This window comes from Mastigoproctus giganteus, chromosome 3, assembly GCF_048544385.1.
Source record: "Mastigoproctus giganteus isolate SK-2022 chromosome 3, ASM4854438v1, whole genome shotgun sequence".
NCBI classification, from domain to species: domain Eukaryota; kingdom Metazoa; phylum Arthropoda; class Arachnida; order Uropygi; family Thelyphonidae; genus Mastigoproctus; species Mastigoproctus giganteus.
In genome coordinates, this window is record NC_143577.1 from 241,560,873 (window position 1) to 241,583,825 (window position 22,953).

General features: G+C 34.7%; 1 protein-coding gene across 1 annotated transcript in view; it reads right to left on the minus strand.

Moving 5' to 3' along the window:
- Positions 1-22,953, minus strand: part of LOC150088959 (putative leucine--tRNA ligase, mitochondrial) — a 75,441-nt gene that overhangs the window by 43,950 nt on the left and 8,538 nt on the right. Inside the window, exons 4-10 of the mRNA XM_090370968.1 lie at positions 21,533-21,661; positions 18,357-18,448; positions 18,104-18,164; positions 10,052-10,141; positions 8,023-8,166; positions 6,159-6,519; positions 3,774-3,877 (exon numbers count right to left, since the gene is read on the minus strand). Of these exons, the coding sequence (XP_090227094.1) occupies positions 3,774-3,877; positions 6,159-6,519; positions 8,023-8,166; positions 10,052-10,141; positions 18,104-18,164; positions 18,357-18,448; positions 21,533-21,661 (981 nt within the window). The remainder of the gene's footprint in view (positions 1-3,773; positions 3,878-6,158; positions 6,520-8,022; positions 8,167-10,051; positions 10,142-18,103; positions 18,165-18,356; positions 18,449-21,532; positions 21,662-22,953) is intronic.

The following is a 22,953-nucleotide window of genomic DNA, read 5'->3' on the forward strand; positions in this document are numbered from 1 at the left end:
AGAAGTTGACATAACAAATGCAAATTTATGGAATTATGTAATGTGTAATTTGTAACTTTGACTTTTACTGAAATTACAATTTAAATACATTAATTATGCTCTACTCACAAATAAGCAATGAAATTATTTTATAATGGAATTTTATGATATTGAGAGTCTAATACTAATATTTTAACCATTTCAATTATTATCCTTAATTAAAAAAGTGATGGAATCATGATCAATAATCTCTGTAAGCTGCGGGGATCATTGATCATGTAGAAGAGATTAAAATCTGGCTGCACAGCCAGCCAGATTTTAATCTGTTCTACATAAGCAATAGCAAAATTCTAACTGTAAAATACAAGGTTTGATCAAAAAGCTTGGTGATGTCACAAAAATTAATTTTAATTCAATGATAAATGTTTACATTGTTAATATTCTTCAATATCTCTTATAGCTACATTGTTGTTCCATCATGCCTGCCAGAGAGGAAAACATTTTTAGAAGTTTTCATTTGGGAATGCTTTTAGGCAGTCCATTGTGTCTCAATGAATTTCTTGAAATGACTCACTGTTTTAATTTTTGAAATAGCTGAAAGTTATATGATGCCAGATCAGGCAAATAAGGTGGGTATGACATGATGGAAATGTTTGCAAGCTGAAATTTGTGGACAATAAGTGATATGACACAGTGAATTGTCATGGTGAAGAAACCAACCATTTCACCATGTTTTTACTTGCTTACAACAGATTACATCTCTCAAGTATTTTAAAACTTCTTGGTAGTAGGCTGCATTAACAGTGATACCTCATGGAATGAATTCTGAAATTCTGTTAACACCATCCCCTCACTAGCATAACCTTCATATGTGATTTTGCCTACAATTTTGTTTTTGTCCTATTAAAAATATTGTAGTTTTCCACTAGGAGCTATAAACCTTAGTTGCTTGGTCATACTAATACACCCAAGGCTCATCACTTTCCAAGCTTACAATAAAATTCAACATTTGCATGTTTTTCAAATTAAATCATTCAAGTGGATATAAGAAATGAGAAAAACAAATGTTCACTCAAAATAGCCTTCCACTGCTAATGGCACATAAGTTAAAACCTGGTGTCATAAGCTCAAAAGATGTCACTGTAAGTTCTGCACACAATATTTTAGCTACCATTATGCATTCAAGAATCATAACATCATTCACTGAACTTTTTGATTAAACATACTATTCAAAAGAGACACTATTGGAAAAAGAAAAAACACTCAATCTTTATATTCAGCCACTCATGAAATATTCTTCTCTCACTTAAGAAAATCAGAACACACATCTGGCATGAAAAATTTCATGTAAAACTATATAAACTGTTTATAACATAACATCAAAATCAACAGTTATGCTTTCATGTTTTATGAACTAAAACAAAAACTACGTATTACTGTTGAGGGTCAAATTACTTCCAGTGTAGTACAGTTTTAGAATCTATAACAAGAGAATAAATGACAAAGTTAACGAATATCGAGTAATTCCTCTGAAAATAGAGTAAACCATTACCACAAGTCATTTAGTGACAGAGAAATGCAGCAGACAATTTTAGCAAGAAATAAAAATTACAAAAGCTATGTAATGTTTTCCAAATCAGCAACATTTTCACTTGTTATCATGGAATAATGACTAATTTTCCATATTATTTGTTCAAGAACAAAAATGAAGGTAAGTAAACAAAAGAAGAAATTTCCTATATGTAAAATAACCACATCATGATTTGAATGACTTTTGACTATAAATAGAATATTCTGTTTCTTGTAGTAGACCATGGTGTTCCACACTCAAAGTGGTGAAGAACGAAAAAGACTACAGTTGTACAGTCCAACTTGAAATTCTCTGAGCAGTAGAAAGGCTGCTGGCCAGCTCATGGGATTCTGTCAATGATATGTAGGAATTCTGACAGCAGGGACAAGATGATTATCCTATTCCATTGCACTCTGAGTGTTGGCTAACATTACAGGTCTGAAGCTCTATTTTACAAAGGATGTAGATCTATTGGGATATGGGCAAAGAAAAGCAAAAAGATTAGACAGAGGCACAAAAGGATACATTTACCAAAAAAGACATCAGTTCTACTGAAATTGCAGCATTTGGAAACAGATGCCTAAAAAAGGAGATCTAACTGAAGTGTTCAAGGTTTTAAATGGATTGGATAAACTAAATGCAGATGGAATCCTTACTCTTTCTTGGATGACACAAATGAGGGGATATAAATTTAAATTTAAAAAGGATGGATGCAGGATAGATGCATGAAAATTTGCTTTCAGTCAGCAATAATGAGTAACTGAAGTGGTAGTGGTAGTAGTAGTAGTAGTAGTGGTGGTGGTGGTGGTGGTTAGTCTGAATACATTTAAAAAAGGATTAGAAAGATTATTACAGTGAATAATAATCTTTCCATTCACTTTAATAATTCTACTGCTGATACTAATGCACAATAAAGAACAAACTATCACAGCAATAACAATGGTGTACTGAACTTCAGTTGAGTTTTTGATGCTGCTCACAAAAAGAAAACAAGCAGTGAAATTAAGTTATTAAAGGTTAAATCTTTATTAAAAAAATCAAACGTTAGTATTAATACTGGCAAAAGTGAAGAAGGGAAGCAAAGTTTACACAGCACCAGCCAAAAAAAAAAAAGAAAGTATGTAAACATACCTGTTGTCGCTTCTAATTTACAAAGTATAGAAAGCAAAAAAAACACTTTGTATTTTTTTTTCTTAACATTATGTCACAAATATTTTTACACATTTAATATTATAAGTGATATCACTTTTCCCAACATCATGTGATATATTAATGTCACATTGGCACAATCTGCAAACCTACTTCCATTTTCCAATTTCAAAGTACTTATATATACATGCCTAAATTTTGAAAAGAATGCTTGCTTTTCTCACCTGACATAGTTTGTATTAAAGTAATTATTGCAACTTTTTTATGTTAAATCTTGACTATCGTAAAATAGGCCTCTATTTACTTCACAACTATGCAAAATATCAATAATGAGCATTAAAGACAACAAATGATGATAAGGTATTATGTAGTGAAGAACACTTTCTCCACATATTAAAATGAATCTTTATTCCTTGATAAATGACTGAATAGCCATGTAGAACATCATATGGTGATCATATCTAGAAACAAAAATGAACACACAAATCCACCTAATGTTGGCTTCTAAGTGTGTATCATTAAATTCTGCAAGTCCATAACTGAAAATATTAATTTATTCATATTATTTAAAAAATAATCAAAAAAACTTAACCAAAAATCAAAAGAAAATTAAATTTATCAGAAAATTGGAACACACATTTGATTATAAGAAAACTTTCAACTAAATCAAAAGGGTTGTTAGGTGTGTATAATGAATTTGTGATAATAAATTTTTCAGCTATTTTTATTACAATGTATATCCTTTCTGTGGAAAACACTATTTACATATAATATAAAAAATATTTGTAAAACCATGCTATTTTTCTAAACTTGATGCTAGTGTGTAACCGAAAGTTTTTCCTAAATCTAAGATAACAGAACTTTCAAAATAAAAATTGATGGTTTAAAAGTAAACTGATTTTATGAAACATCATGACTTGAAATGCATGATATCCTCTTTTCTGAATTTTCATAAATCTCTCTTCCATAATTTTCTTGACTGGTCCACCTGCTTATATTACAAGAAAGAATAATGCAATTATAATTTATGGCAAATGAAATGAAATCTTTTAATGTTATCAGGAAATTACGTTACCTCTCCAGAATTAATGAGGTTACCAGAACTGTCCAGAATTTTTATTATGGGCAGGCCATTGCAATAAGCAAATTCATAGTCTTCAGAAACTTGGGCAGGAAGACCTCACAGGAGAGAAAAAAAAATGAAAAGTTTATATAAATATAGAAATTTTTTATATATAATATATACACAAAACTATTTAGCTTATTTGATTTTCAAAATTAACTGTGATCTAAATAAAAAGAAAAAAATTAAAATTCAATTATTACATACAGATAGGTAATCATTGAATTTCAAATAGATAAAATAATTATTTTAGACTTTTTTTTTTGTGCACTTTGTTTTCTGCTAATGCCCTAGGGCATTTTCATACTGTTTTTTTTTATGACTCTTATTAGCGCAATAGTCTTAAAGCATCTTTTACTACAGATGAACTACATATAAATGTCTAGTAGGATAAGGCCACATCTTTTAACAAAAAAAAACAACAAAAAACAACAATGGCAATTTTTTTTTGTAAAAAAAAAAATCAGCATAGTACACTGGTGTGCAAAACTTAACGACCAACACTATTTCTAAAGGTTACAACAACCACAAAATCTTTACTTAAGGTACTCTTTACCGATGAGAGTAGATTCAGTCTCAGCAGCGATTCTGTACGTCAGCTAATCTGGCAAGAGGTTGGCACATGGTATCACCCCACAAACATCAATGAAAGGGATCAACATGGTGGTCGAGGTGTTCACGTCTAGGGAGGCGTTATCTTGGATGGACGCACACAACTCCAGATACTGGAAGGTGGTACTGTAACCGGTGCACACTACTGTACTGAGAAAATTCTTCCCCATGTGCGTCTGTTCCGAGGTGCCATTGGCCCCGAGTTCGTGTTTATGGATAATAACACTACAACCCATCGCACTGCAGCTGTTGATATACTTTTGGAAAGTGAGGACATTGTTCATATGGATTGGCCTGCCTGTTCCACTGATCTAAATCCCATTGAACACATATGGGACGCCCTGGGGAGATGCCGAGTGGCATGTCCACACCCACAGAAAATGTTCACCAGCTGAACATGGCGCTGACAGAGCAATGGACGATGTTACTGCAAGAACTTATCAACAACACTGTTCTAAGTATGGATAGGCAGTGCAAAGCCTGCATCAACATTAGGGGTGGCCATATCTCCTACTGAGGACCACCTCTTCCCTTTGTTCCATCTTTGGCAGTGATGCATCTGTATCATGGCAGCCAGTGCTATGTTGCCATTTTTGAATAAAGTCCCTCTGTACCGTTTTGTTTCCATTGTTGTGTCATGCTGTTTCCTTCATTATTTCTGTACCTAACAAGGTTCCTTTGGTATGCTTTTCCCATATCCAGGCCACTCCTATGAGAAGCTACAGGTGAAAACCTGACTGATCCTTAAATTTTGCACACCAGTGTAATAAAGTTAACAAATAGGAAAACACTATTCATATCCTGGATAGTATTATTTCTGGTATAAATGCAGTGCACAATATCCTATACATAAACACTAACTAATTACCTGAATAATCTCTTCAATTTTAGTTATCATAAGAGTCCTCTTATCATAAAGTCCTCTTAGAAAAAAAAAAAAAGGATTTCTTAGCCTAAGAAAGGATTTTATAAGTTTTTAAAATATAGATTACTGAAACATGCTTAGAAATTTTACTATATTAAAAAAAATTAAATTAATGTTAAAAACATGATGCTGAATATGGTAGATGTGTGTTTTTAAGGCACACCATTTCTTCATCCAAAACTGTAATGCAGTCAGTAAACATAGGATTAATAGAAAGGCCACTGACCAACAGCAGTGGGTGCAGATAGATACAATATAGGTTGAAAAATACTTCAAAATTAATTCTCTTATCAGACACATAAGGCAAGTCTGAATGGTTTCTAAATGCTCTGGATCATAAAAACTGCCAAGTGCAAATGAAAAATAACTTTAAATCTAATGTTATACCTAAAAATTTATTCTCTTTAATTGGTTCAATATAATTATAAAGTTGTGCTTGTCTTAACTCAGGAATCCTGTCTCTATCAAACTCCATTGTTATAGTCGAAAGACGTGGAAAAGATGGAACAACGGGTGATTAAATTTGTTTGTGAATACAGCCCCATTTAAAGGTAAAAAAAAAAAAAAAAAAAACAGGAAAAGAAATAGAAGGGCCTTAATATGTTAGAAAGAGCAGTGGAAATTAAAATATAGAAAGGACAGCAATGGTCAAAGATTAAAATGCCAGGGTAGGAAATAACTATGTCGACAAATATTTTAGGAAAATCTTGAGGAAAGGCAAGGTTAACAATAATGATAAATAGATATTAATATGACAGAGATGCAAAAGTAGTCAATAACACAAAACATTATACACATACCTAATCTTGTATTTGTAGCTTCTGGATAATCAGGTATATCACGTACAAAGATTGGTAGTAGTTCTTTGGTAAATGGATGGACAGCTTTTACTCTCAAAAGCCTTTGTCCAGTAGAAGTACAACCTTTCCATTCAGGTAAAGTTAAAAAGTGATCAGGCGATACAGAAATAAATGATGACCCAAATAACAATTCTGGTTCCTCAGTCCAAATAGTTAAAAAAACATCATTTACTTCCTGATCACCATCCTGAAGTTTAAAGACAACAGAATACCCATTACATTCTCCTATCCAGTTTTGTTGCATCTTGGCAACACCCGACCAATCTATTAGGCTGGCATCGTCTAGTCCATTGTATAAACTCTAAAAAAAAAAAAAAAAAACAGTAAATTACTTAAGTAGGAATTAACTTTAAAATAAAGAACTTGATAACATTTCATGCTTAAGAAAAACTTAAATAACAGTACGTATTATCTCTTTTCCACCTTTGCACCTGAACACCATGATCAGCCAATAATTTTTTATTGCTTCTTGTGTCAAAATGAACACTGCCCATTTTGACACAAGAAGCTTAAAATTGAAACCAAAAAAAAAAAAAAAAAAAAAAACCACAAAAGCACTATTGATTCATTCAACCTAAACCATGATAACATTTGTTCTTTCAGATTTTTTTGCCACAACTGCAGTTACTGCCAAAATGGGTTAGATGGTCATACAACAACCTGAATTTAGTATCCTCTGACTTCTATTTATTCATTTCAATAAGGACAGTATTCATAAACAATGATTTGATGACCAAGATTGAATAAAAGTGGCATTGGAAACTAGGCAAAACAGAAACCTGTTGATTTTACCAGAATGGCAAAATTCAGCAGGTTGCCAAGTGTTTCCAGCACTGAGCCAAACAACAACAACACAAGTGAGCTGAATGCACAATAGCTGTATTGAAGACTAATCATCAAAATTGGTCTTGTTGCACTGAGCCCATTTGCATTATTCATTCATATTCTGTAAAACTGTCGTTTGTTTATATTAAGGTGGCTGGCATTATTTTTGGTGAAACTCTCATAATGCAGCATATACAATAAGGATAGTTTGTCTACTGGTTTATTTTTATGCCACATGGTACTTCTTTTATGCTATTCAAAGGATTAAACAGTTCTTTAATCAGTGAGTTGTGCTGGTCAGACAGTGAGTTAGGCTTCAACATCAGTGAATCATGTAGAAATGTACTGTGTTTGAAGGCTAGACACCAAATGAAGTCTAGCTAACTCAGTTCCTCTTGAACTGAGTTAGCTAGACTATTGGGAGGAACTCAGGAAGTTCCTCCCAATATCAATTTGAACCAAGATCATTCAAAACAGATTACAAGCAAGAAATCCACTGACCAATGGAGAGCCCTTTAAATGGCAAACTGAGTCTATGAACCTTTGCACTCAAAATTGTTGAACGTTGAAGTTTTATCATCCTTAGTGGCCTTCTCTGTTTATCACGTAAACCATTTTCTGTTCACTGAATAAGTAAAGTTGTTCAGTCACTTTCATGATACTTTAACTGAAAGTATGCAACAAAAGTGAAAAAACACTGGGAATTTACTTACTGTCCATGATGACAGTCTTACAGTATATCATGACCAATGCCATGCAGAACTTCACATAGCTAGTATGTCACTAAGGAGAAAGTGTTTAATGGAAACCACTGGTCCATAAAATTAAATTATATAATTACTAAAATCATTTGAAATTAAGCTTAAACCAATACATTTCCTTCAAAATTTTACTAGTTAATATTTTTTTAAATCCAGAAAGGATTGTTTAAAAGATTTTTCCAGGTGTTAAATTTCAAATTCATTCTAAAACACTCTACCTCAGAAAATGCTGTAGTTTTAAAGAACCACTGCTTTAAATGTCTCTTTTCCACTTTTGCACCTGAACGCCATGATCGGCCATCATCACTAACCTGTTCATCTGCCAAAACAGTTTGATCAAGAGGATCCCAATTTACCAATGCCTAAACAGAGTAAAAAATATTTAATTTTAAAAGACTATGATTAGTAGATCTTTTAAAGAGTACCTGCATATACATTTTTCATGCAAAGGCTCTGTGGAGTACATACATATATATACATTTAAAGGTCATTTAAGATAGTGTCCATTTATGTATGATTTGTCTATAAATCTTCAAATCGGTGCTGCTATGCCTTATCTTTGTTTCTAAATAATTGTAGATACAGTTTATAATAAACAGCAGTAAGAAAATTAAGCTTTGAAAATCAAAGAAAGAATTCATACCTGTTAGTGATGGTTATTGCAATGAAAAACAAAATGCCAATGAGCTAATTTATTTTTTCAAAAATTATTTTTTCGTTAATTTTTTGTTGGGAAATTTTGTTAAATCCTGATTTGATTTTTGACAATAATTTCATTAGAATGCTCAGCAATCAAATCAAAGTAAGAATACATTAATATTTACAAAGTTTTATGTAAAAAGTTTAAATTTTTACAAAACATCAAAATTTGACAAAGAAATTTACTCCATGAAGCTCACTACCACTGAAACTTACTATCTGTAGCCCACTTGCATTCAGAAAACTCACTGCTGCAGGCCCATGTATATTCTAGGAACCCATCCATAAAAGGTTAGGATATTTATATTGATAACAAATTTTAACCTTGTGTTGTCTGAGAGGTAACAGAGATTGATAATGAAAAACATCACCAACTCTATGTGTTAGTTAATGTTGATTTGTTGCAGAGCAGGAAGAATGATTTTTGATAGGCCAGGAGTTAACACCTCTAGAAACACTTGCATAAATGGTTAGCAATAAATACTTGATTGCATAACAAGTATATTTGTTATTCATAAACTGGCTGGTGCACCACAGTCACAGCCACTGATATGCCCATTAACCCACAAACAAACAATAAACTAGCTAACTTCATCAGTGATATAAATAGTTTCACAAAAGATAATGTTTTACATTAACATCAATGCAATACATTTATATTAATAGAATTCCAAAGTAAAAACACAGTACAAAGGGTAAGACTGTGTAGAATTGGAATAAAACAAAGGGTGGTGGTCATTACTGCAAGGGTGGCATCAGAGTCCAATTTATTTGCCTCAGATGATACTAGTGACTTTGTGAGCTTCATTTCAAAGTGCCGATGGGAACATGTGGAGGAATCCACAAGATCACTGGCACCACCTGAGGCAAATCACGTGGACACATAATGATACCAACCTTGCAATTCTTAAATGTAAGCTTAAGAAGCTTATCATAATCCTAGTAATTTTTTTGATGAAAGGTATTAAGATTATGTGCTTGCAGAAAAGCAAGGGATTTTAAATACTACATAAAAATAAAAAAAAAGAATAGCATATTAATGCATAATGGATATTCCCTGAAGTAGCTGTGCTTCTCCTTGGGTGGGACGTAGTGTGCTTATACTGCTAAAGTTGGGTTTCACTTTACTTTGTTTTTAATTTTATAATTTTATTTTAATGGTACACAGGTAGCAGAAATGCACCTTGCTGAACATAATGTTAATTGATGCATTAACATGAATACACTGGGTTTGTGGTTTAAAAGCATTATTTTTTCTACAACAACAGTCTTGAATACTTAACCACATTATGTCACCAAGGAGTTTTGTAAAACAATTTGGAAAACAAAACAACTCCATAAAGTTCAAATTTCATGAGACAAATATCCTTCAGCCATTTTCTTAATATTCATTCTTTTGAAAAAATTAAAAAATCTCATGTCTCCAATCAATTAGCATGTCTCTACTATCTCTAAACTATAAATTGTAGAGATATTTCATTTCATTCTGGAAAATATTTCCATGCCAAGCACTGCTTCAATGTGGATAAATCACTAGAAAATACTTACATGACTTCTATATGCAAAGCCTTTATGAAACATTTGGAGAAATAAATGCTGAGTCCATCTATAATATGTAGGATCACAAGTGAGAAATTCCTATAAAAACAAAGCAAAATATTGCATACATTTTTGAGACATTTTGGGTTACTGATCAATTGAGAGAGATTTAACATAAGTTTACATACACCATAAAATACAAAACATTTCTCTGAGCAAATTTTTTAGTTATACAGTTACACATGTACATATCCAAAAGTTGTTATGACCATAAAATCTGGGATTTCAAAAAAAAAAAAAAAACTGTACTTGACACAATTCTATTGAATCCCTTGTGGAACAGTATCATTATAAAATTATAATGAGTCTGAAAAGAATATGCCTCTATTTTTACAAATCATAATTGTGACTACCCTGGTCCTGCATAATTCAGTTATACAACAGAGAGTAGCACAAGTTTCTCTGGCAACCACAAGGAGTACAAATAAGTCCCACAATAAGCACTCATTCTATATGGCCTTGTGGTAATAAATCCTACTCTTCTACAAAACCTTACCACACAAAGAGTTCTGGGAGGAGTTAGCTATACCCCAACAAATCTTCATAAAGCATCATAAACATTGGCATAAAGGAAGGAAACCACAATAATGGTCCCTTCCCCTCATTGTTATTATTTGGTTTTTAGGAGCATTAGCAACTGTGGCTATATTGCTCCGGGGATATGTGGTGTTCATTCCCTGAACTTTCCGCACCCTCCGTATTTGGTGATCACGGGCTCGAACCCCGGTCTAATCAAGAAGCGTGTGCTATGCACTGCTGCTCCTGCCCACCTGCCTACGGAGGCACCCTTCCCCTCAGAGGAATAGGAATGTGCTCTACATTCTTTCAAGTTGAGAACACAATGAGAATCTTGGCTGATCTGTAAAGAGAACACTAGCTTAATGGTGTTGGCTCCAGACGGTTGTCTACACCATTGTAGACAGCAGTCAATGCCAAGACCAATAATTAAGAATCATACAAAGGAATTTCTGACACACCATGAGCCAAGTAAGGAAATCGATGGTTTAATGCCATATTGTTTTGCTACATAAGAGATAATAAAGCAGCATGATGTTTTCCTCAAACAACAACTTAACTGAACTATAAATTTAGGAGAAAATTAATGAGAAAATATTTTTATACATTTATATTTAATCAGGGAAATTGATAAAAGAAAAAAGAACTGTTTATTTACTATCTACACTTCTAGAAATGATCTCAAAGCTCCAGATGTTCCAAACAATTTCACTACACTTTACAGAGAGAAAGCCTAATCAGATGCATTTCATTATCACACTAAATTAAAAATGAGTGATTATTTAGTGAGTACTTCCATAGCCCATATATTCTATAACTTAAAACTGCATTTTGACAATGATCATATTTGGGTTTATGATTATTATATCAGAATGTTTTGGATACTAGTTTACATACACAATCAGCATTTAAATTGCCTAATCAAGAAGCTTACATATTTAATTCAAATTGTGCATGTATAGACACTTTATATAAGAAATGATTACATTTTTAAGTCAAGATGAACTCAGTGGTAAAATATGTATATTTACATTTCAACACAGTCATTGAAATAAATTGAAAATGTATTCATCAATTTTTGTTAAAGTCAGCCATCAAAGCTTGGGGGCCATGATTACATTAGTAATCACCATTATCCACACAGGTCAATCTAGGTTACTAATATCTTTGTGTAGCAGATGGCCTAAAAGTTCTATTACCAACTTCAATTAGTTTCCTTAGTTTTTGGTGCTTAATCTGAAGAACTGAACTCAACTCAATTGAACTATTCACTAACTGTAGATAGTTGGGTTCAGTTATGTTGTTGTTATTAGGTTTTTAGGAGCATTAGCAACTAAGGCCATATTGCTCCGGAGATATGAAGTGGTCATTCCCTGACCTTTCCACATCCTCCGTATTTCGTGGTCACGGGCTCGAACCCCGGTCTAATCAAGAAGCGTATGCTATGCACTGCTGCTCCTGCCCACCTGGCTACGGAGGCACCGTTCAGTTATATTCTTCAGATTAAGTACTAAGGCAGCAACGGGCCTTGAGGCATCAGAATACTGTGGCTGTTAAATGAATATATTCCATAGTTTGTTTATCTGTTAATGAAATGAAAAGTCCAAATTTCTGAATTTTTTTTTAGCATTAGTAGAGGCATCACCCAAAAAAAAAAAAAAAAAAAAAAACATGCTCCCATTTCACCCTCCGTTCGTTCCAAGTACCTGTCCAGCTTGCACTTAAATTTGTTTAGGCTATCAACCTCCACAACAAAGGATGGAAGTCTCTTCCGCCAACCAACCACCTGCTGGCTAAAGGCAAACTTCCGCACATTCCTACATCTGTCTTTCTTCAATTTGAATTTATGCCCTCTCAATCAAATGATTATTAGCATTACCATTAGTAGAGGCATTTGATGCAAGAAAGCAAGTTTATGCAGCATCAGCCAAAAAAAAACAAATTAAAATAAAATAAAATAAATAAATAAATAAAAAAATAATAAAATAAAATAACCACTTCCACTTCACCCCTCTGTTCATTCGAAATACCTGTCCAGCTGAGCCTTAAACTTATTAATGCTATTAACTTCCACGACAAGGGAAGGAAGTCTGTTCCACCAACCAACCACCCGCTGGCTAAAGGCAAATTTCCGCACATCTATCCTACATCTGTCTTTCCTCAATTTGAATTTATGCCCTCTCAGGTGATTATTCTGAGCAAGAGGGAGAATCCCATCAGCATTGAGCATGCTCAAACCATTCAAGGCTTTATACACCTCTATCAGATCACCTCGCTGGTGCCTAGTCTCCAGACACTGTAATTTGCAAAACTTAAACCTTTCTTCGTAAGAGCACCCCTTTGTTCCATTCACTACTCTTGCTGCCCTTCTCTGTACTCGTTCCGGCAGCTCTACATCTTTCTCGAAATGAGGCCTAAAGGCCTGTATACAGTACTCTAGGTGTGGTCTGACCATTGCCTTATACAAGGGAATAATCACCTCCTTATCCTGCTAGAAAAATTACTATATATCATTGACAATACATCATGAGCTACTCTTGCAGCCCGTCTGCACTGCTCAGAGAACTTCATATCTGCCTGCACAACCACCCCCAGGTCCTTTTCATTCTCTACCACTGTCAGTGTAGTACCACAGAGTTGATACGTTGCTCTGGGGTTGCTGTTTCCCATACGTAGTACTTTACATTTGTCAATGTTAAACTTCATTTGTCACCTCTCAACCCATCTGCTCAACCTTTCCAGATCCTGTTGCAGCAGCATAGTGTCAGTAGTGTACTTGACAACAATGCCAACCTTCGTATCGTCTGCAAACTTGGACATTAAGCTTGATATACCATCATCAATATCATTTATAAATACAGAAAACAATAATGGACCCAATACTGAACCCTGAGGGACTCCACTAATAACATTAGTCCACGATGAGCAGTGTCCACTGATTACCACTCTGTCTTCTCCCCCTCAACCACCCCTTTATCCATAACAGCAATTTGCCTCCAATGCCACACTGCTCCAATTTGTGCAGCAGTCTTCCATGTGCAACAGTATCAAAAGCCTTTCTAAGATCCAAGTATATAATATCAAAGTTATTCCCTGCATCCAGTTCTTTTGTGACTGCATCATAGTATCCAATCAAATTGGTCAGGCAAGACTTCCCATTAACAAAACCATGCTGTGTCCGAGCTATAACTGAAGTCTCGTCTAGATGATCCTGCAGTGCTTCTTTAACCAGTGCCTCCATTAATTTTCCGGGAACAGAAGTTAAACTCACAGGTCTATAATTACTTGTGTCAGCCTTTGATCCTCCTTTGTGAATTGAGGTCACATTTGCACATCTCCAGTCCATGGGTACCTCTCCTGAGTCCAAGGAAGCTCTCATAATTATGGCTAAGGTTTTGCTTACTTCCTTTGCTGCCTCCTTTAATATAACTGGATAGATCCCATCCACCCCAGGTGCCTTTCTTGTGTTTATCTTCAACAATTTCTCCTCCACTTTACTCTGAGAGATTACAAGATTCTCTAGCTTACTGCCAGAGTTGAATACACCTCTGGCATTCCCCTTGCTGAATAACTCCTCATGTGTGAATGTCGATGCAAAATATTCATTTAGTTTGTTAGCTACCTGAGCAGGATCATCAACAGTTGACCCATCGATATGCAGTAGACCAATCTAATTCATCCCTTCCTTCTAGAGTTTACATAAGTAAAGAACTCTTTGATGTTTTTCTTTGCATCCCTTGCCAAAGATATCTCGTAATCTGCCTTCGCCTGCCTGACCTTTGTAACTTGGTTACAGATCAACTTGTATCTATCATAGGCTTCTGTGTCACGTGTTAATTTGTATGTATCCCATGCAATTTTCTTCTCTGCCATATGTCTCATTAGTTCATCTGACATCCACTTAGGCCTAAACCATGAACAATATTTCTTAGTTGGTATGTAAAGCCTAGTAGCTTCCAAGATAAGTTCTTTGAATGCTTCTCATTTTGAATTTGCTGTTGGTAACATCATCAGTTGGTCCCACTGTATAGAATTTAAATACTGTCTCAGTCCATCTTAGTCACCTTTACGAAAGCAATAACCCTTCCCTTTACCCCTAATGGTAGTCACCTCTTTGAGTAAATCTCACTTCAGCACACTGTGATCACTGCCACCTAGTGGTTCATTTATCTGCAGATTCTTAACGCATGAAGAATCACTACTGATAATCAGATCAAGAGTATTACTCCCTCTAATTGTCTCCCGAACATGCTGATGTAGAAAACAATCATCCAATACATCCACAAAAGCCTTGCTAGTGTGTGAGTGACCAGCCCCCAAATTCCAGTCAATATCTGGGAAATTAAAATCCCCCATTATAAGACTCTCTGATTTACTGGCCCACTCTATTTCCCTGTACAATTTCTTATTATACTCATCAGAATCATTAGGCCTATAGCACACTCCTACTCTCAATTTTGATCTCCCAATGCTTATGTCACACCAAACTGACTCGACACTGCACTGTCCAGCGATGTCGACTGGCTTCACTTCCTTGGATTTTATGTATTTCTTAACTAATAGCATAACCCCTCCTCCCTTCCTATCCTGTCTATCCTTTCTGTAGACATTGTTCTCCCCAAATTCCAGTTCTGCATTCCTTATATCTGTGTGACACCACGTTTCTGAAATCCCAACAATATCTGCCTTTGATGTTTTGAGCAATACCTCAAATTCATCAAATTTATTTACTAAACTCCTAGCATTGGTGTACACGCAAGTATACATGTACCTGTTCTTTTTCTTAGCTACCCTAACACAACCCATGTGTTTACTTGTACCCCAATGATTCCCAGTAGTCTCTGAAATATCCTGCATCTTATTTTCCAGGCTGCTGCTCATTCCAATAGAAGCAGTGCAAGAATCACTTTCACCTGAGAAGACAGAGGGTGGTAATCAATGGGGGCTGCTCTTCTTGGACTAATGTTATTAGTGGAGTCCCACAGGGTTCGGTGTTAGGTCCACTGTTGTTTTGTGTATTTATCAATGATATTGATGAAGGTATATCAGGCTTAATGTCGAAGTTTGCAGATGATACAAAGGTTGGCATGGTTGTTAATGACAGTAATGGCAGTCTGCTACTGCAACAGGATCTAGATAATTTGGGCAGATGGGCTAAGAAGTGGCAACTGAAGTTTAACCTTGACAAATGCAAAGTACTGCATATGGGTAGAAATAACCCCAGAGAAACGTACCAACTGTGTGGTACTACACTTAAGGTGGCAGAAAATGAAAAAGACCTGGGAGTAATTGTGCAGTCAGATATGAAGTTCTCTGAGCAATGCAGACAGGCTGCCAGGGCAGGTCATGGGGTTTTGTCAATGATATATAGGAATTTTGCTAGCAGGGAAAAGGAGGTGATTATCCCTCTGTATAAGGCAATGGTCAGGCCACGCCTTGAGTACTGCGTACAGGTCTGGAGACCTCATTTTAGGAAGGATGTAGATTTACTTGAGCGGGTACACAGAAGGGCAACAAGATTGGTGAGGGGAATGAAGGGATCCTCTTACCAAGAGAGGCTTAAGCTCTGCAAATTGCAGTGGCTGGAGACTAGGCACCTGTGCGGCGATCTGATTGAGGTATATAAGGCCTTGAATGGATTGAGCACGCTGAATTCTGATGGGATCCTTCCACTTGTTCAGATTACGAACCTAAGGGGGCATAAATTCAAATTAAGAAAAGACAGATATAGAATAGATGTGCGGAAATTTGCCTTTAGTCAGCAGGTGGTTAATTGCTGGAACAAAATTCCATCTGTCGTTGTTTAAGTTGATAGCTTGAATAAATTTAAGGAGGAACTGGACAGGCATTTGGAGGGAATGGTGCGATTTTTTTTTTTTTTGGCTGATGCTGCATAAGCTCATACATTTGCTTTCTTGCATCACATGCCACTACTACTACTACTACCTCTGCCAGTGGCTATTGTTAATCTATTAGTCCTTGTATCCCCCCAATCTAGCAGTTTTCCGACCCACCTAACACTGCCTCGATAGCATCAGCAAACATTCTTGCACCCTTTCTATTTAAGTGTATCCCATCCCTGTAGAAGCAGTCTCTCCTGTTAACAAGTACAGACCAGGCTGAAAAAAATTCTACCCCTTGAGCCCTGCACAATCTTTCCAGGGCCGAATTGATCGACAGGGCTCTCATCATATACTCCCTCCTATCGTCTGGGCAGAATTGCAGACACTTTCAAATTCAACCCTAATTCACGGCTTTTTTTCAACAGTGACCTGTACTTGTTAAGTAATTCCGCCGGTCTCCTATTCTTAATATTATTAGTGCCAACGTGTACAACAATATCACCCTTTGTGCCCTTAAAAAATGATATCTGCTCTACAACGTCATCATCCTTTGCCCCTGGCAGACATACCCTGCTCCTGTTCCACCTATCCTTTTTACAAAGCATGTTCCCTGTTTCCCTGACAATAGAACTGACAATATGCACTGGTCCCACAGGAACTAGTGTTCCTGTGGGACCAGTGCATATTGTCACATGTGCCCATGGAAGTACCTATAGAAAATGAATCAGAAACTGAATCTATGAGATAGAGAGAGCGGAGATAGGTCATTAATTATTAAAAGATAGGTCATTAACCTGACTGCTCTCTTTTGAATGGAGTTAAAAAAAGCCTGAATTATATATAAATATTATGTGTAAATATATTTAGTTATATTTTATTATAAAAATGCAATTGGTATTACACACTATTATAACAATAAATATTTTTTGTAATACACAAAATATTTTGTCCCACAGGAAACTAGTGTTCCTGTGGGACAAAAGCACATCATTAATGTGCTGTACATTTAAAATTAAAATACAATAAATTTTTATCAACTAACAGAAATGTTATAACCACAACATAAAAAAATCAGCCAAGGATTAAACTACTGTTCCTGCTAAGGAACAGTAGTTTAATCCTATAGTACTCAGTACCATGTATTAGTTAAAATGCACTGAGAAGACAGAAGATACTTGTTGATGTTATACTTGAATTCCTGCAGATTGTAGCTTTCAAGAAATAAACATGAAAGAAGATTGTTCCAGAAAATAGAAGTAGAAGGGATAAATGAGGAAGAGCAAAAGGTTGGTTCTCTTAGTTTGAAACTGAACAGTGAATGAATGCCAACTATTTGCGGGTGGTTTGGAAAAGAGCGGGGGTATTACAGATGACAAATCAGAACAGTGCCCAAGGAAGTACCTATAGAAAATGAATCAGAAACTGAATCTATGAGATAGAGAGAGTGGAGATAGGTCATTAATTATTAAAAGATAGGTCGTTAACCTGACTGCTCTCTTTTGAATGGAGTCAAAAAGCCTGAATTATATATAAATATTATGTGTAAATATATTTAGTTATATTTTATTATAAAAATGCAATTAGTATTACACACTATTATAACAATAAATATTTTGTGTAATACCTATGTGCCAGTACTTACTCTTTTCCAGTCAAAATTAACTCCAAGTTCTTTTAGCTGTTGTTTCATCAGTGCAATGTTACTAAAAAAAAAAAAAATAATAAGAATGTAATACGATAAAAGTTAAAATAAATGAATGAATGCATATAGAAAAAAAAAAAAACAATATAATTTTTTATCATTTTGAAAATAGGATATTAACAGATATACAACTGTAGATCATTTTTTTAAGTTGTATATTAGATTTAATTCCAAGAAAAAAAATTAAAAATACCTATATGTCCAGTCTTTGGGATGCTCTTTCTTTTCGATAGCTGCATTTTCTGCAGGCAAACCAAATGCATCCCAGCCCATTGGGTGAATAACCTTAAGGGGATATTAAAAGAATAAAGAAAAAATTTTTGAATTAGAGATAAGCATTGAAAATTTTCATATCTAAATTCAGGTTTTTGACTGTTCTTAGGATCTAACTTATTCAATAACATTCAAGTTAGGATTTTGTTTCTTTCTTTCTTAACATTTTGCAAGTATTCATGTATATAGGTCTTTTTAATGTGAAGGACCAAAGGAGTAAGAACATATAAGAGGTGTGGCAATAAAATTCCAGGAATGGTGCAAAAAAAAAAAAAAAAAAAAAAGAACAAAGTGAATGAGCTCAAAAATGGTTTTATTTTTATTCAAAGTAACCACCACCTGATCAAATGCACTTATTATACCATTCTAAAAGTTTCTGAAAAGGGTCAGCAAAGGTGCCAAAGAGATGATGTTCAGTTTGGCAGTTATGTTTTTCTTTATGTCCTCAACATCCTGAAATCTCTTTTCTTTGAGGGCAGTTTTCACTTTTAGAAAGAAAAATGTCTTTGCAACAAGTGCAGAATGGCTGGGAGCACTGTTGTAAAATAAGAACCGCTTGCCTTTCTCTCAAAATTGTGCCCTCACCCAGGAAATGCACTTTAACAGTCTTTGAAGCACCTATGCATAGAACATAGCATTGACTCTCTTCCTTTCAGGTACAAATTCCTTAAATAATGCCGTCTTTGCATATTTGTGCTAATTCAAAGTTTAGCTGTGTACTAATATGATGCATTTGCACTAACTTGTACATTGATGGTACAAATTCCTTGTGAATCATGCCGTTTTTCAAAAAACACGATCAAAATCATTTCGATCCTGCACTTCTGTACAGAAAACTTTTTGAGCCTTTGTGATGATTTAAAGTCACTGCATGCTCTGATGTTTTGTCTGTGGGTCATACTGAAACACCCAACACTCATCTCCAGTGACAATACAGTCAAGGAAATTAGGATTGCCTTGACAAGTCTGGCTGAAGTCTTTTGCATGACGACACTCTTCACTGTTTCTGCTCATCTGTGAGGCTGCGTGGCACAAATTTTGCACGACCATTTCTTTTCCCTAAATCTTCATGCAGAATTTGACAAATTGCCTCCTTACTCATATCCAACCTATGAGTCATCAATATGAGGGTCAAACAACAATCTCTTGCTACAATTTTCCCAACTTTTGCAACTCTTCTCATTTTGAGAGGCTGATGGATACCTACTTCTTGAGTTATCATATACATCCTCAGATCTGTCTTTTAACCATTCATACCAATCAAACACACTAGTATACCTTAATGTTTCATCATCATAAGCAGTTTTTAATTTTATACATTTCTGTTGCAGCTTTTCTAATTTAAAGCAAAATTTTGACATTTACTCATTGCTTCATTCAAAAATTATGACATAGAATGTTCACACTATTAACAAAACTAGTTGTTACTTGCAACCTGTCAGCTTACTGGATAATCTCTACTAACAGGTGTTCAAGGAAGTTTGAACTACAACATACCACTTCCGTTTATTTTAAAACTCGCCAAACATGACACAACAGCACCAGTCCAAAAGCTTTATTGCCACACCATGTGTGTGTGTGTGTGTGTGTGTGTGTGTGTGTGTGTGTGTGTGTGTGTGTGTGTGTGTGTGTGTGTGTGTGTGTGTGTGTGTGTGTGTTAGGTTGTTTCAATGTAATATAAAAAGTAAACCCAAAAACCCCAATGAATTCCACAAACTATTTTCATTCTGATGAAGGACATAAATGCTTTGGTTTTAAACAGCAAGCAACAATGTATATTTGTGTAAAAATATATATATAAAAAAACTGTAATATTGGTATCAATTTTGTTTTTTTTTTTGTTTTTTTGTTTCTTTTAAACCCTAAGCCCAAGTCTTTAATTCAAGCTTAGGATTTATAAGACAACCTTAAAATGTTAGACAATTTTTCAGTGCTTCATAGGTAAACTTATGTCAGAATATATGGTACTTTAATAACACAAATTGTTTTTCTCAAGTAGCACACTAATTATGAGAGGTACTGATCATAAATAATTTAATGTATACTATAATAACTGTATACTGTTGAACTACAAAAGCTTGAGGGATAGCAGAATTTTATCTAACCTCAAACCAGAGCCAAGCATTTAATCAGTATGATTAAATATTTATATAAAAATACAGACTGATATGCTAATTGGGCTGCCATACTAGATTTATGAGTACAGCTACAACTTCTTATAACTTAGGAATGTGCCTTGTGTCAACCAAAATTGCTGCATCTGAAAAAATGCATTAAGTCTGTTCAAATGTCTATGTCATGTTGATTTTTTTTTTTTTTTTTTTATACTGGTGCTCTAAAAATTTGCTCTTGATACAGTTCTACAAAATAAAAAAGTTCTTGTTTATAATCTGGCATGGCCACCAGGTCAGAGGAGTTTACAATAAATCACGAATACAATAATTAATTGTATTTTGCAAGAATGGGCTTGAACCACAGTCCACTCAAAGAGAGTGTGCTACTGCACTCTTTCCCATGACCACTCAGCTATGTCAGGCCTACACAAGGAGGACTGGCAGGCACAGTTGCATGAATGTGCACAATAAAAGAGGCCACAGAAATAGAAGTCAAAGTCCTGAAACACAACAATGTAGCAGCATTCAAAGTAATATGCATAGAGGAATTCTTGGGCCACACTGCATCCATTGTTAGTTCTATTAGTATTGGCAAAATGATGCAAATAACCAATGCTAATACAGCACCAAAAAAGAAATCTTGTTTCCCAAAACTCATAAATCACCTTAAGGGATAAAAAGTTCAGGAAATATGTTTCATAATCAAAATCTTGACAAAGGTTCTGAAAGGATGATGTGAACTCTCAGTTTCTGAGGTGTTTCCTAGAGAAGTAACTGAAGGGGGGAAAGTAGTTTAAAAAGAGACAACTTCAAATAACTAATAACTATCTCTTTTTTTAAATCACTGTGGTTATTTAATGATCACATCTCATGTATTTATCTGTTTATTTCCTTAAAAGTTTAATTACAGTTTTTATTACTATAATTTAATAGAGATTTCAAGAGATAAGATAAAATGCCAAAAATATTCTTTGAAACATACCTTTTTACCTCTCATTGTATTAAAACGTGCAATTGCATCACTTAAAGAATACACACGAATATGACCCATATGAAGGGCACCTGAAGGATATGGAAACATAGATAATACATAGAATTTGCCTCTTTGTGCCTAAAAAAAAAAAAACAATAACTAAATCAAACAGTTATGTTGATACAGATAAAAATAAGTAGCTACAACTCTGTGCACATAATGTACCACAATTAATTTATTTGCTAAAAAGTATATTAACTGCAATATATAATTTTGATTCTGAAATGTATATTAATTTTGATTCTAAAATGTAAAACTAAATTAAAATCCTAATTAATTTCAATCCTAAAAAATTTTACATAAAATACATTTCACAGAAAATTAATAAAGCCTAGAAGCTTTATTCATTTTCTGAAAACTTATTTAAGAAATCACATCCCATCCTGTAATATTAAATCCTGATTAATTTATAAAATGGCAATGAGAATCATAAAAAAATAGGAACATGTGGAGTCTCTCCACTTGTACTATCTATCTGCATGAAGTTTTTGGATGACTATAACTATATGAGGGAGGGTCGAAAAGTTTTTAGCCCAATATAGATTGCAAAGGTTTTCATAAAAGATAATATTGCCAATCTGTGCTGTAACTCTCCTTGTGTGTTCACAGAAATTTCAGGTTTGTAACTACAGTGGTTTGATTTCATTTGATTTTTTATGGCGCATTGGCAGCTAAGGCCATAATGCGGCAAGTCAACAGTGGCGGACAAAAAAAAAAACTGCATCAACTTAAAAAAAGTAACATTTGTAGTGAAACATATAAGATATTGTTTGATTCCAGTCATTTTGTTTGTTGCAAAGCAAAGGCATTGCATCAGATAACGCTTCTACTGCATCAGACAGTAATTGCAAGGTATTTCATCAGCTGTTTCTATAAATATGGCATTGGAAGGGTATACATGCTCATCAATATCCTGTTTTGCGGAGGTGTAAGCATGGCTCCATATGTTCAGTTGACACCAAGAAAAAAATTGTAGCTGTTGCTCTGTCCCAGGAAGGGCTTTCTACGCATGCTATTGCTGATAAAATAGGCTGCCACCAGTCAACAGTATCCCAGGTGCTTAAATTAAAGCGTGAAACCAATGACATGAAGAGAAGACCTGGATCAGGCCGTAAGAGAGTACTATACCTCCCCAAAATTGATATTTGAAACAGCTATGCCTTCATAATTGCCATGCTAGTACTCCTGACCTAAAATTGGACTTTGAGATAGCCTCTGGTGTTGAAACAAGTGCACGATCTATCCAAAGACTGCTTTCGAAATGTGGTCTGCATGCCTATCGGCCCAAGAAGCCTTTGTTGACCCACAAATGAGGAAGAAGCGACTTGCTTGGGCTAAAACACATATTTCATGGACAAAAGAGCAATGGG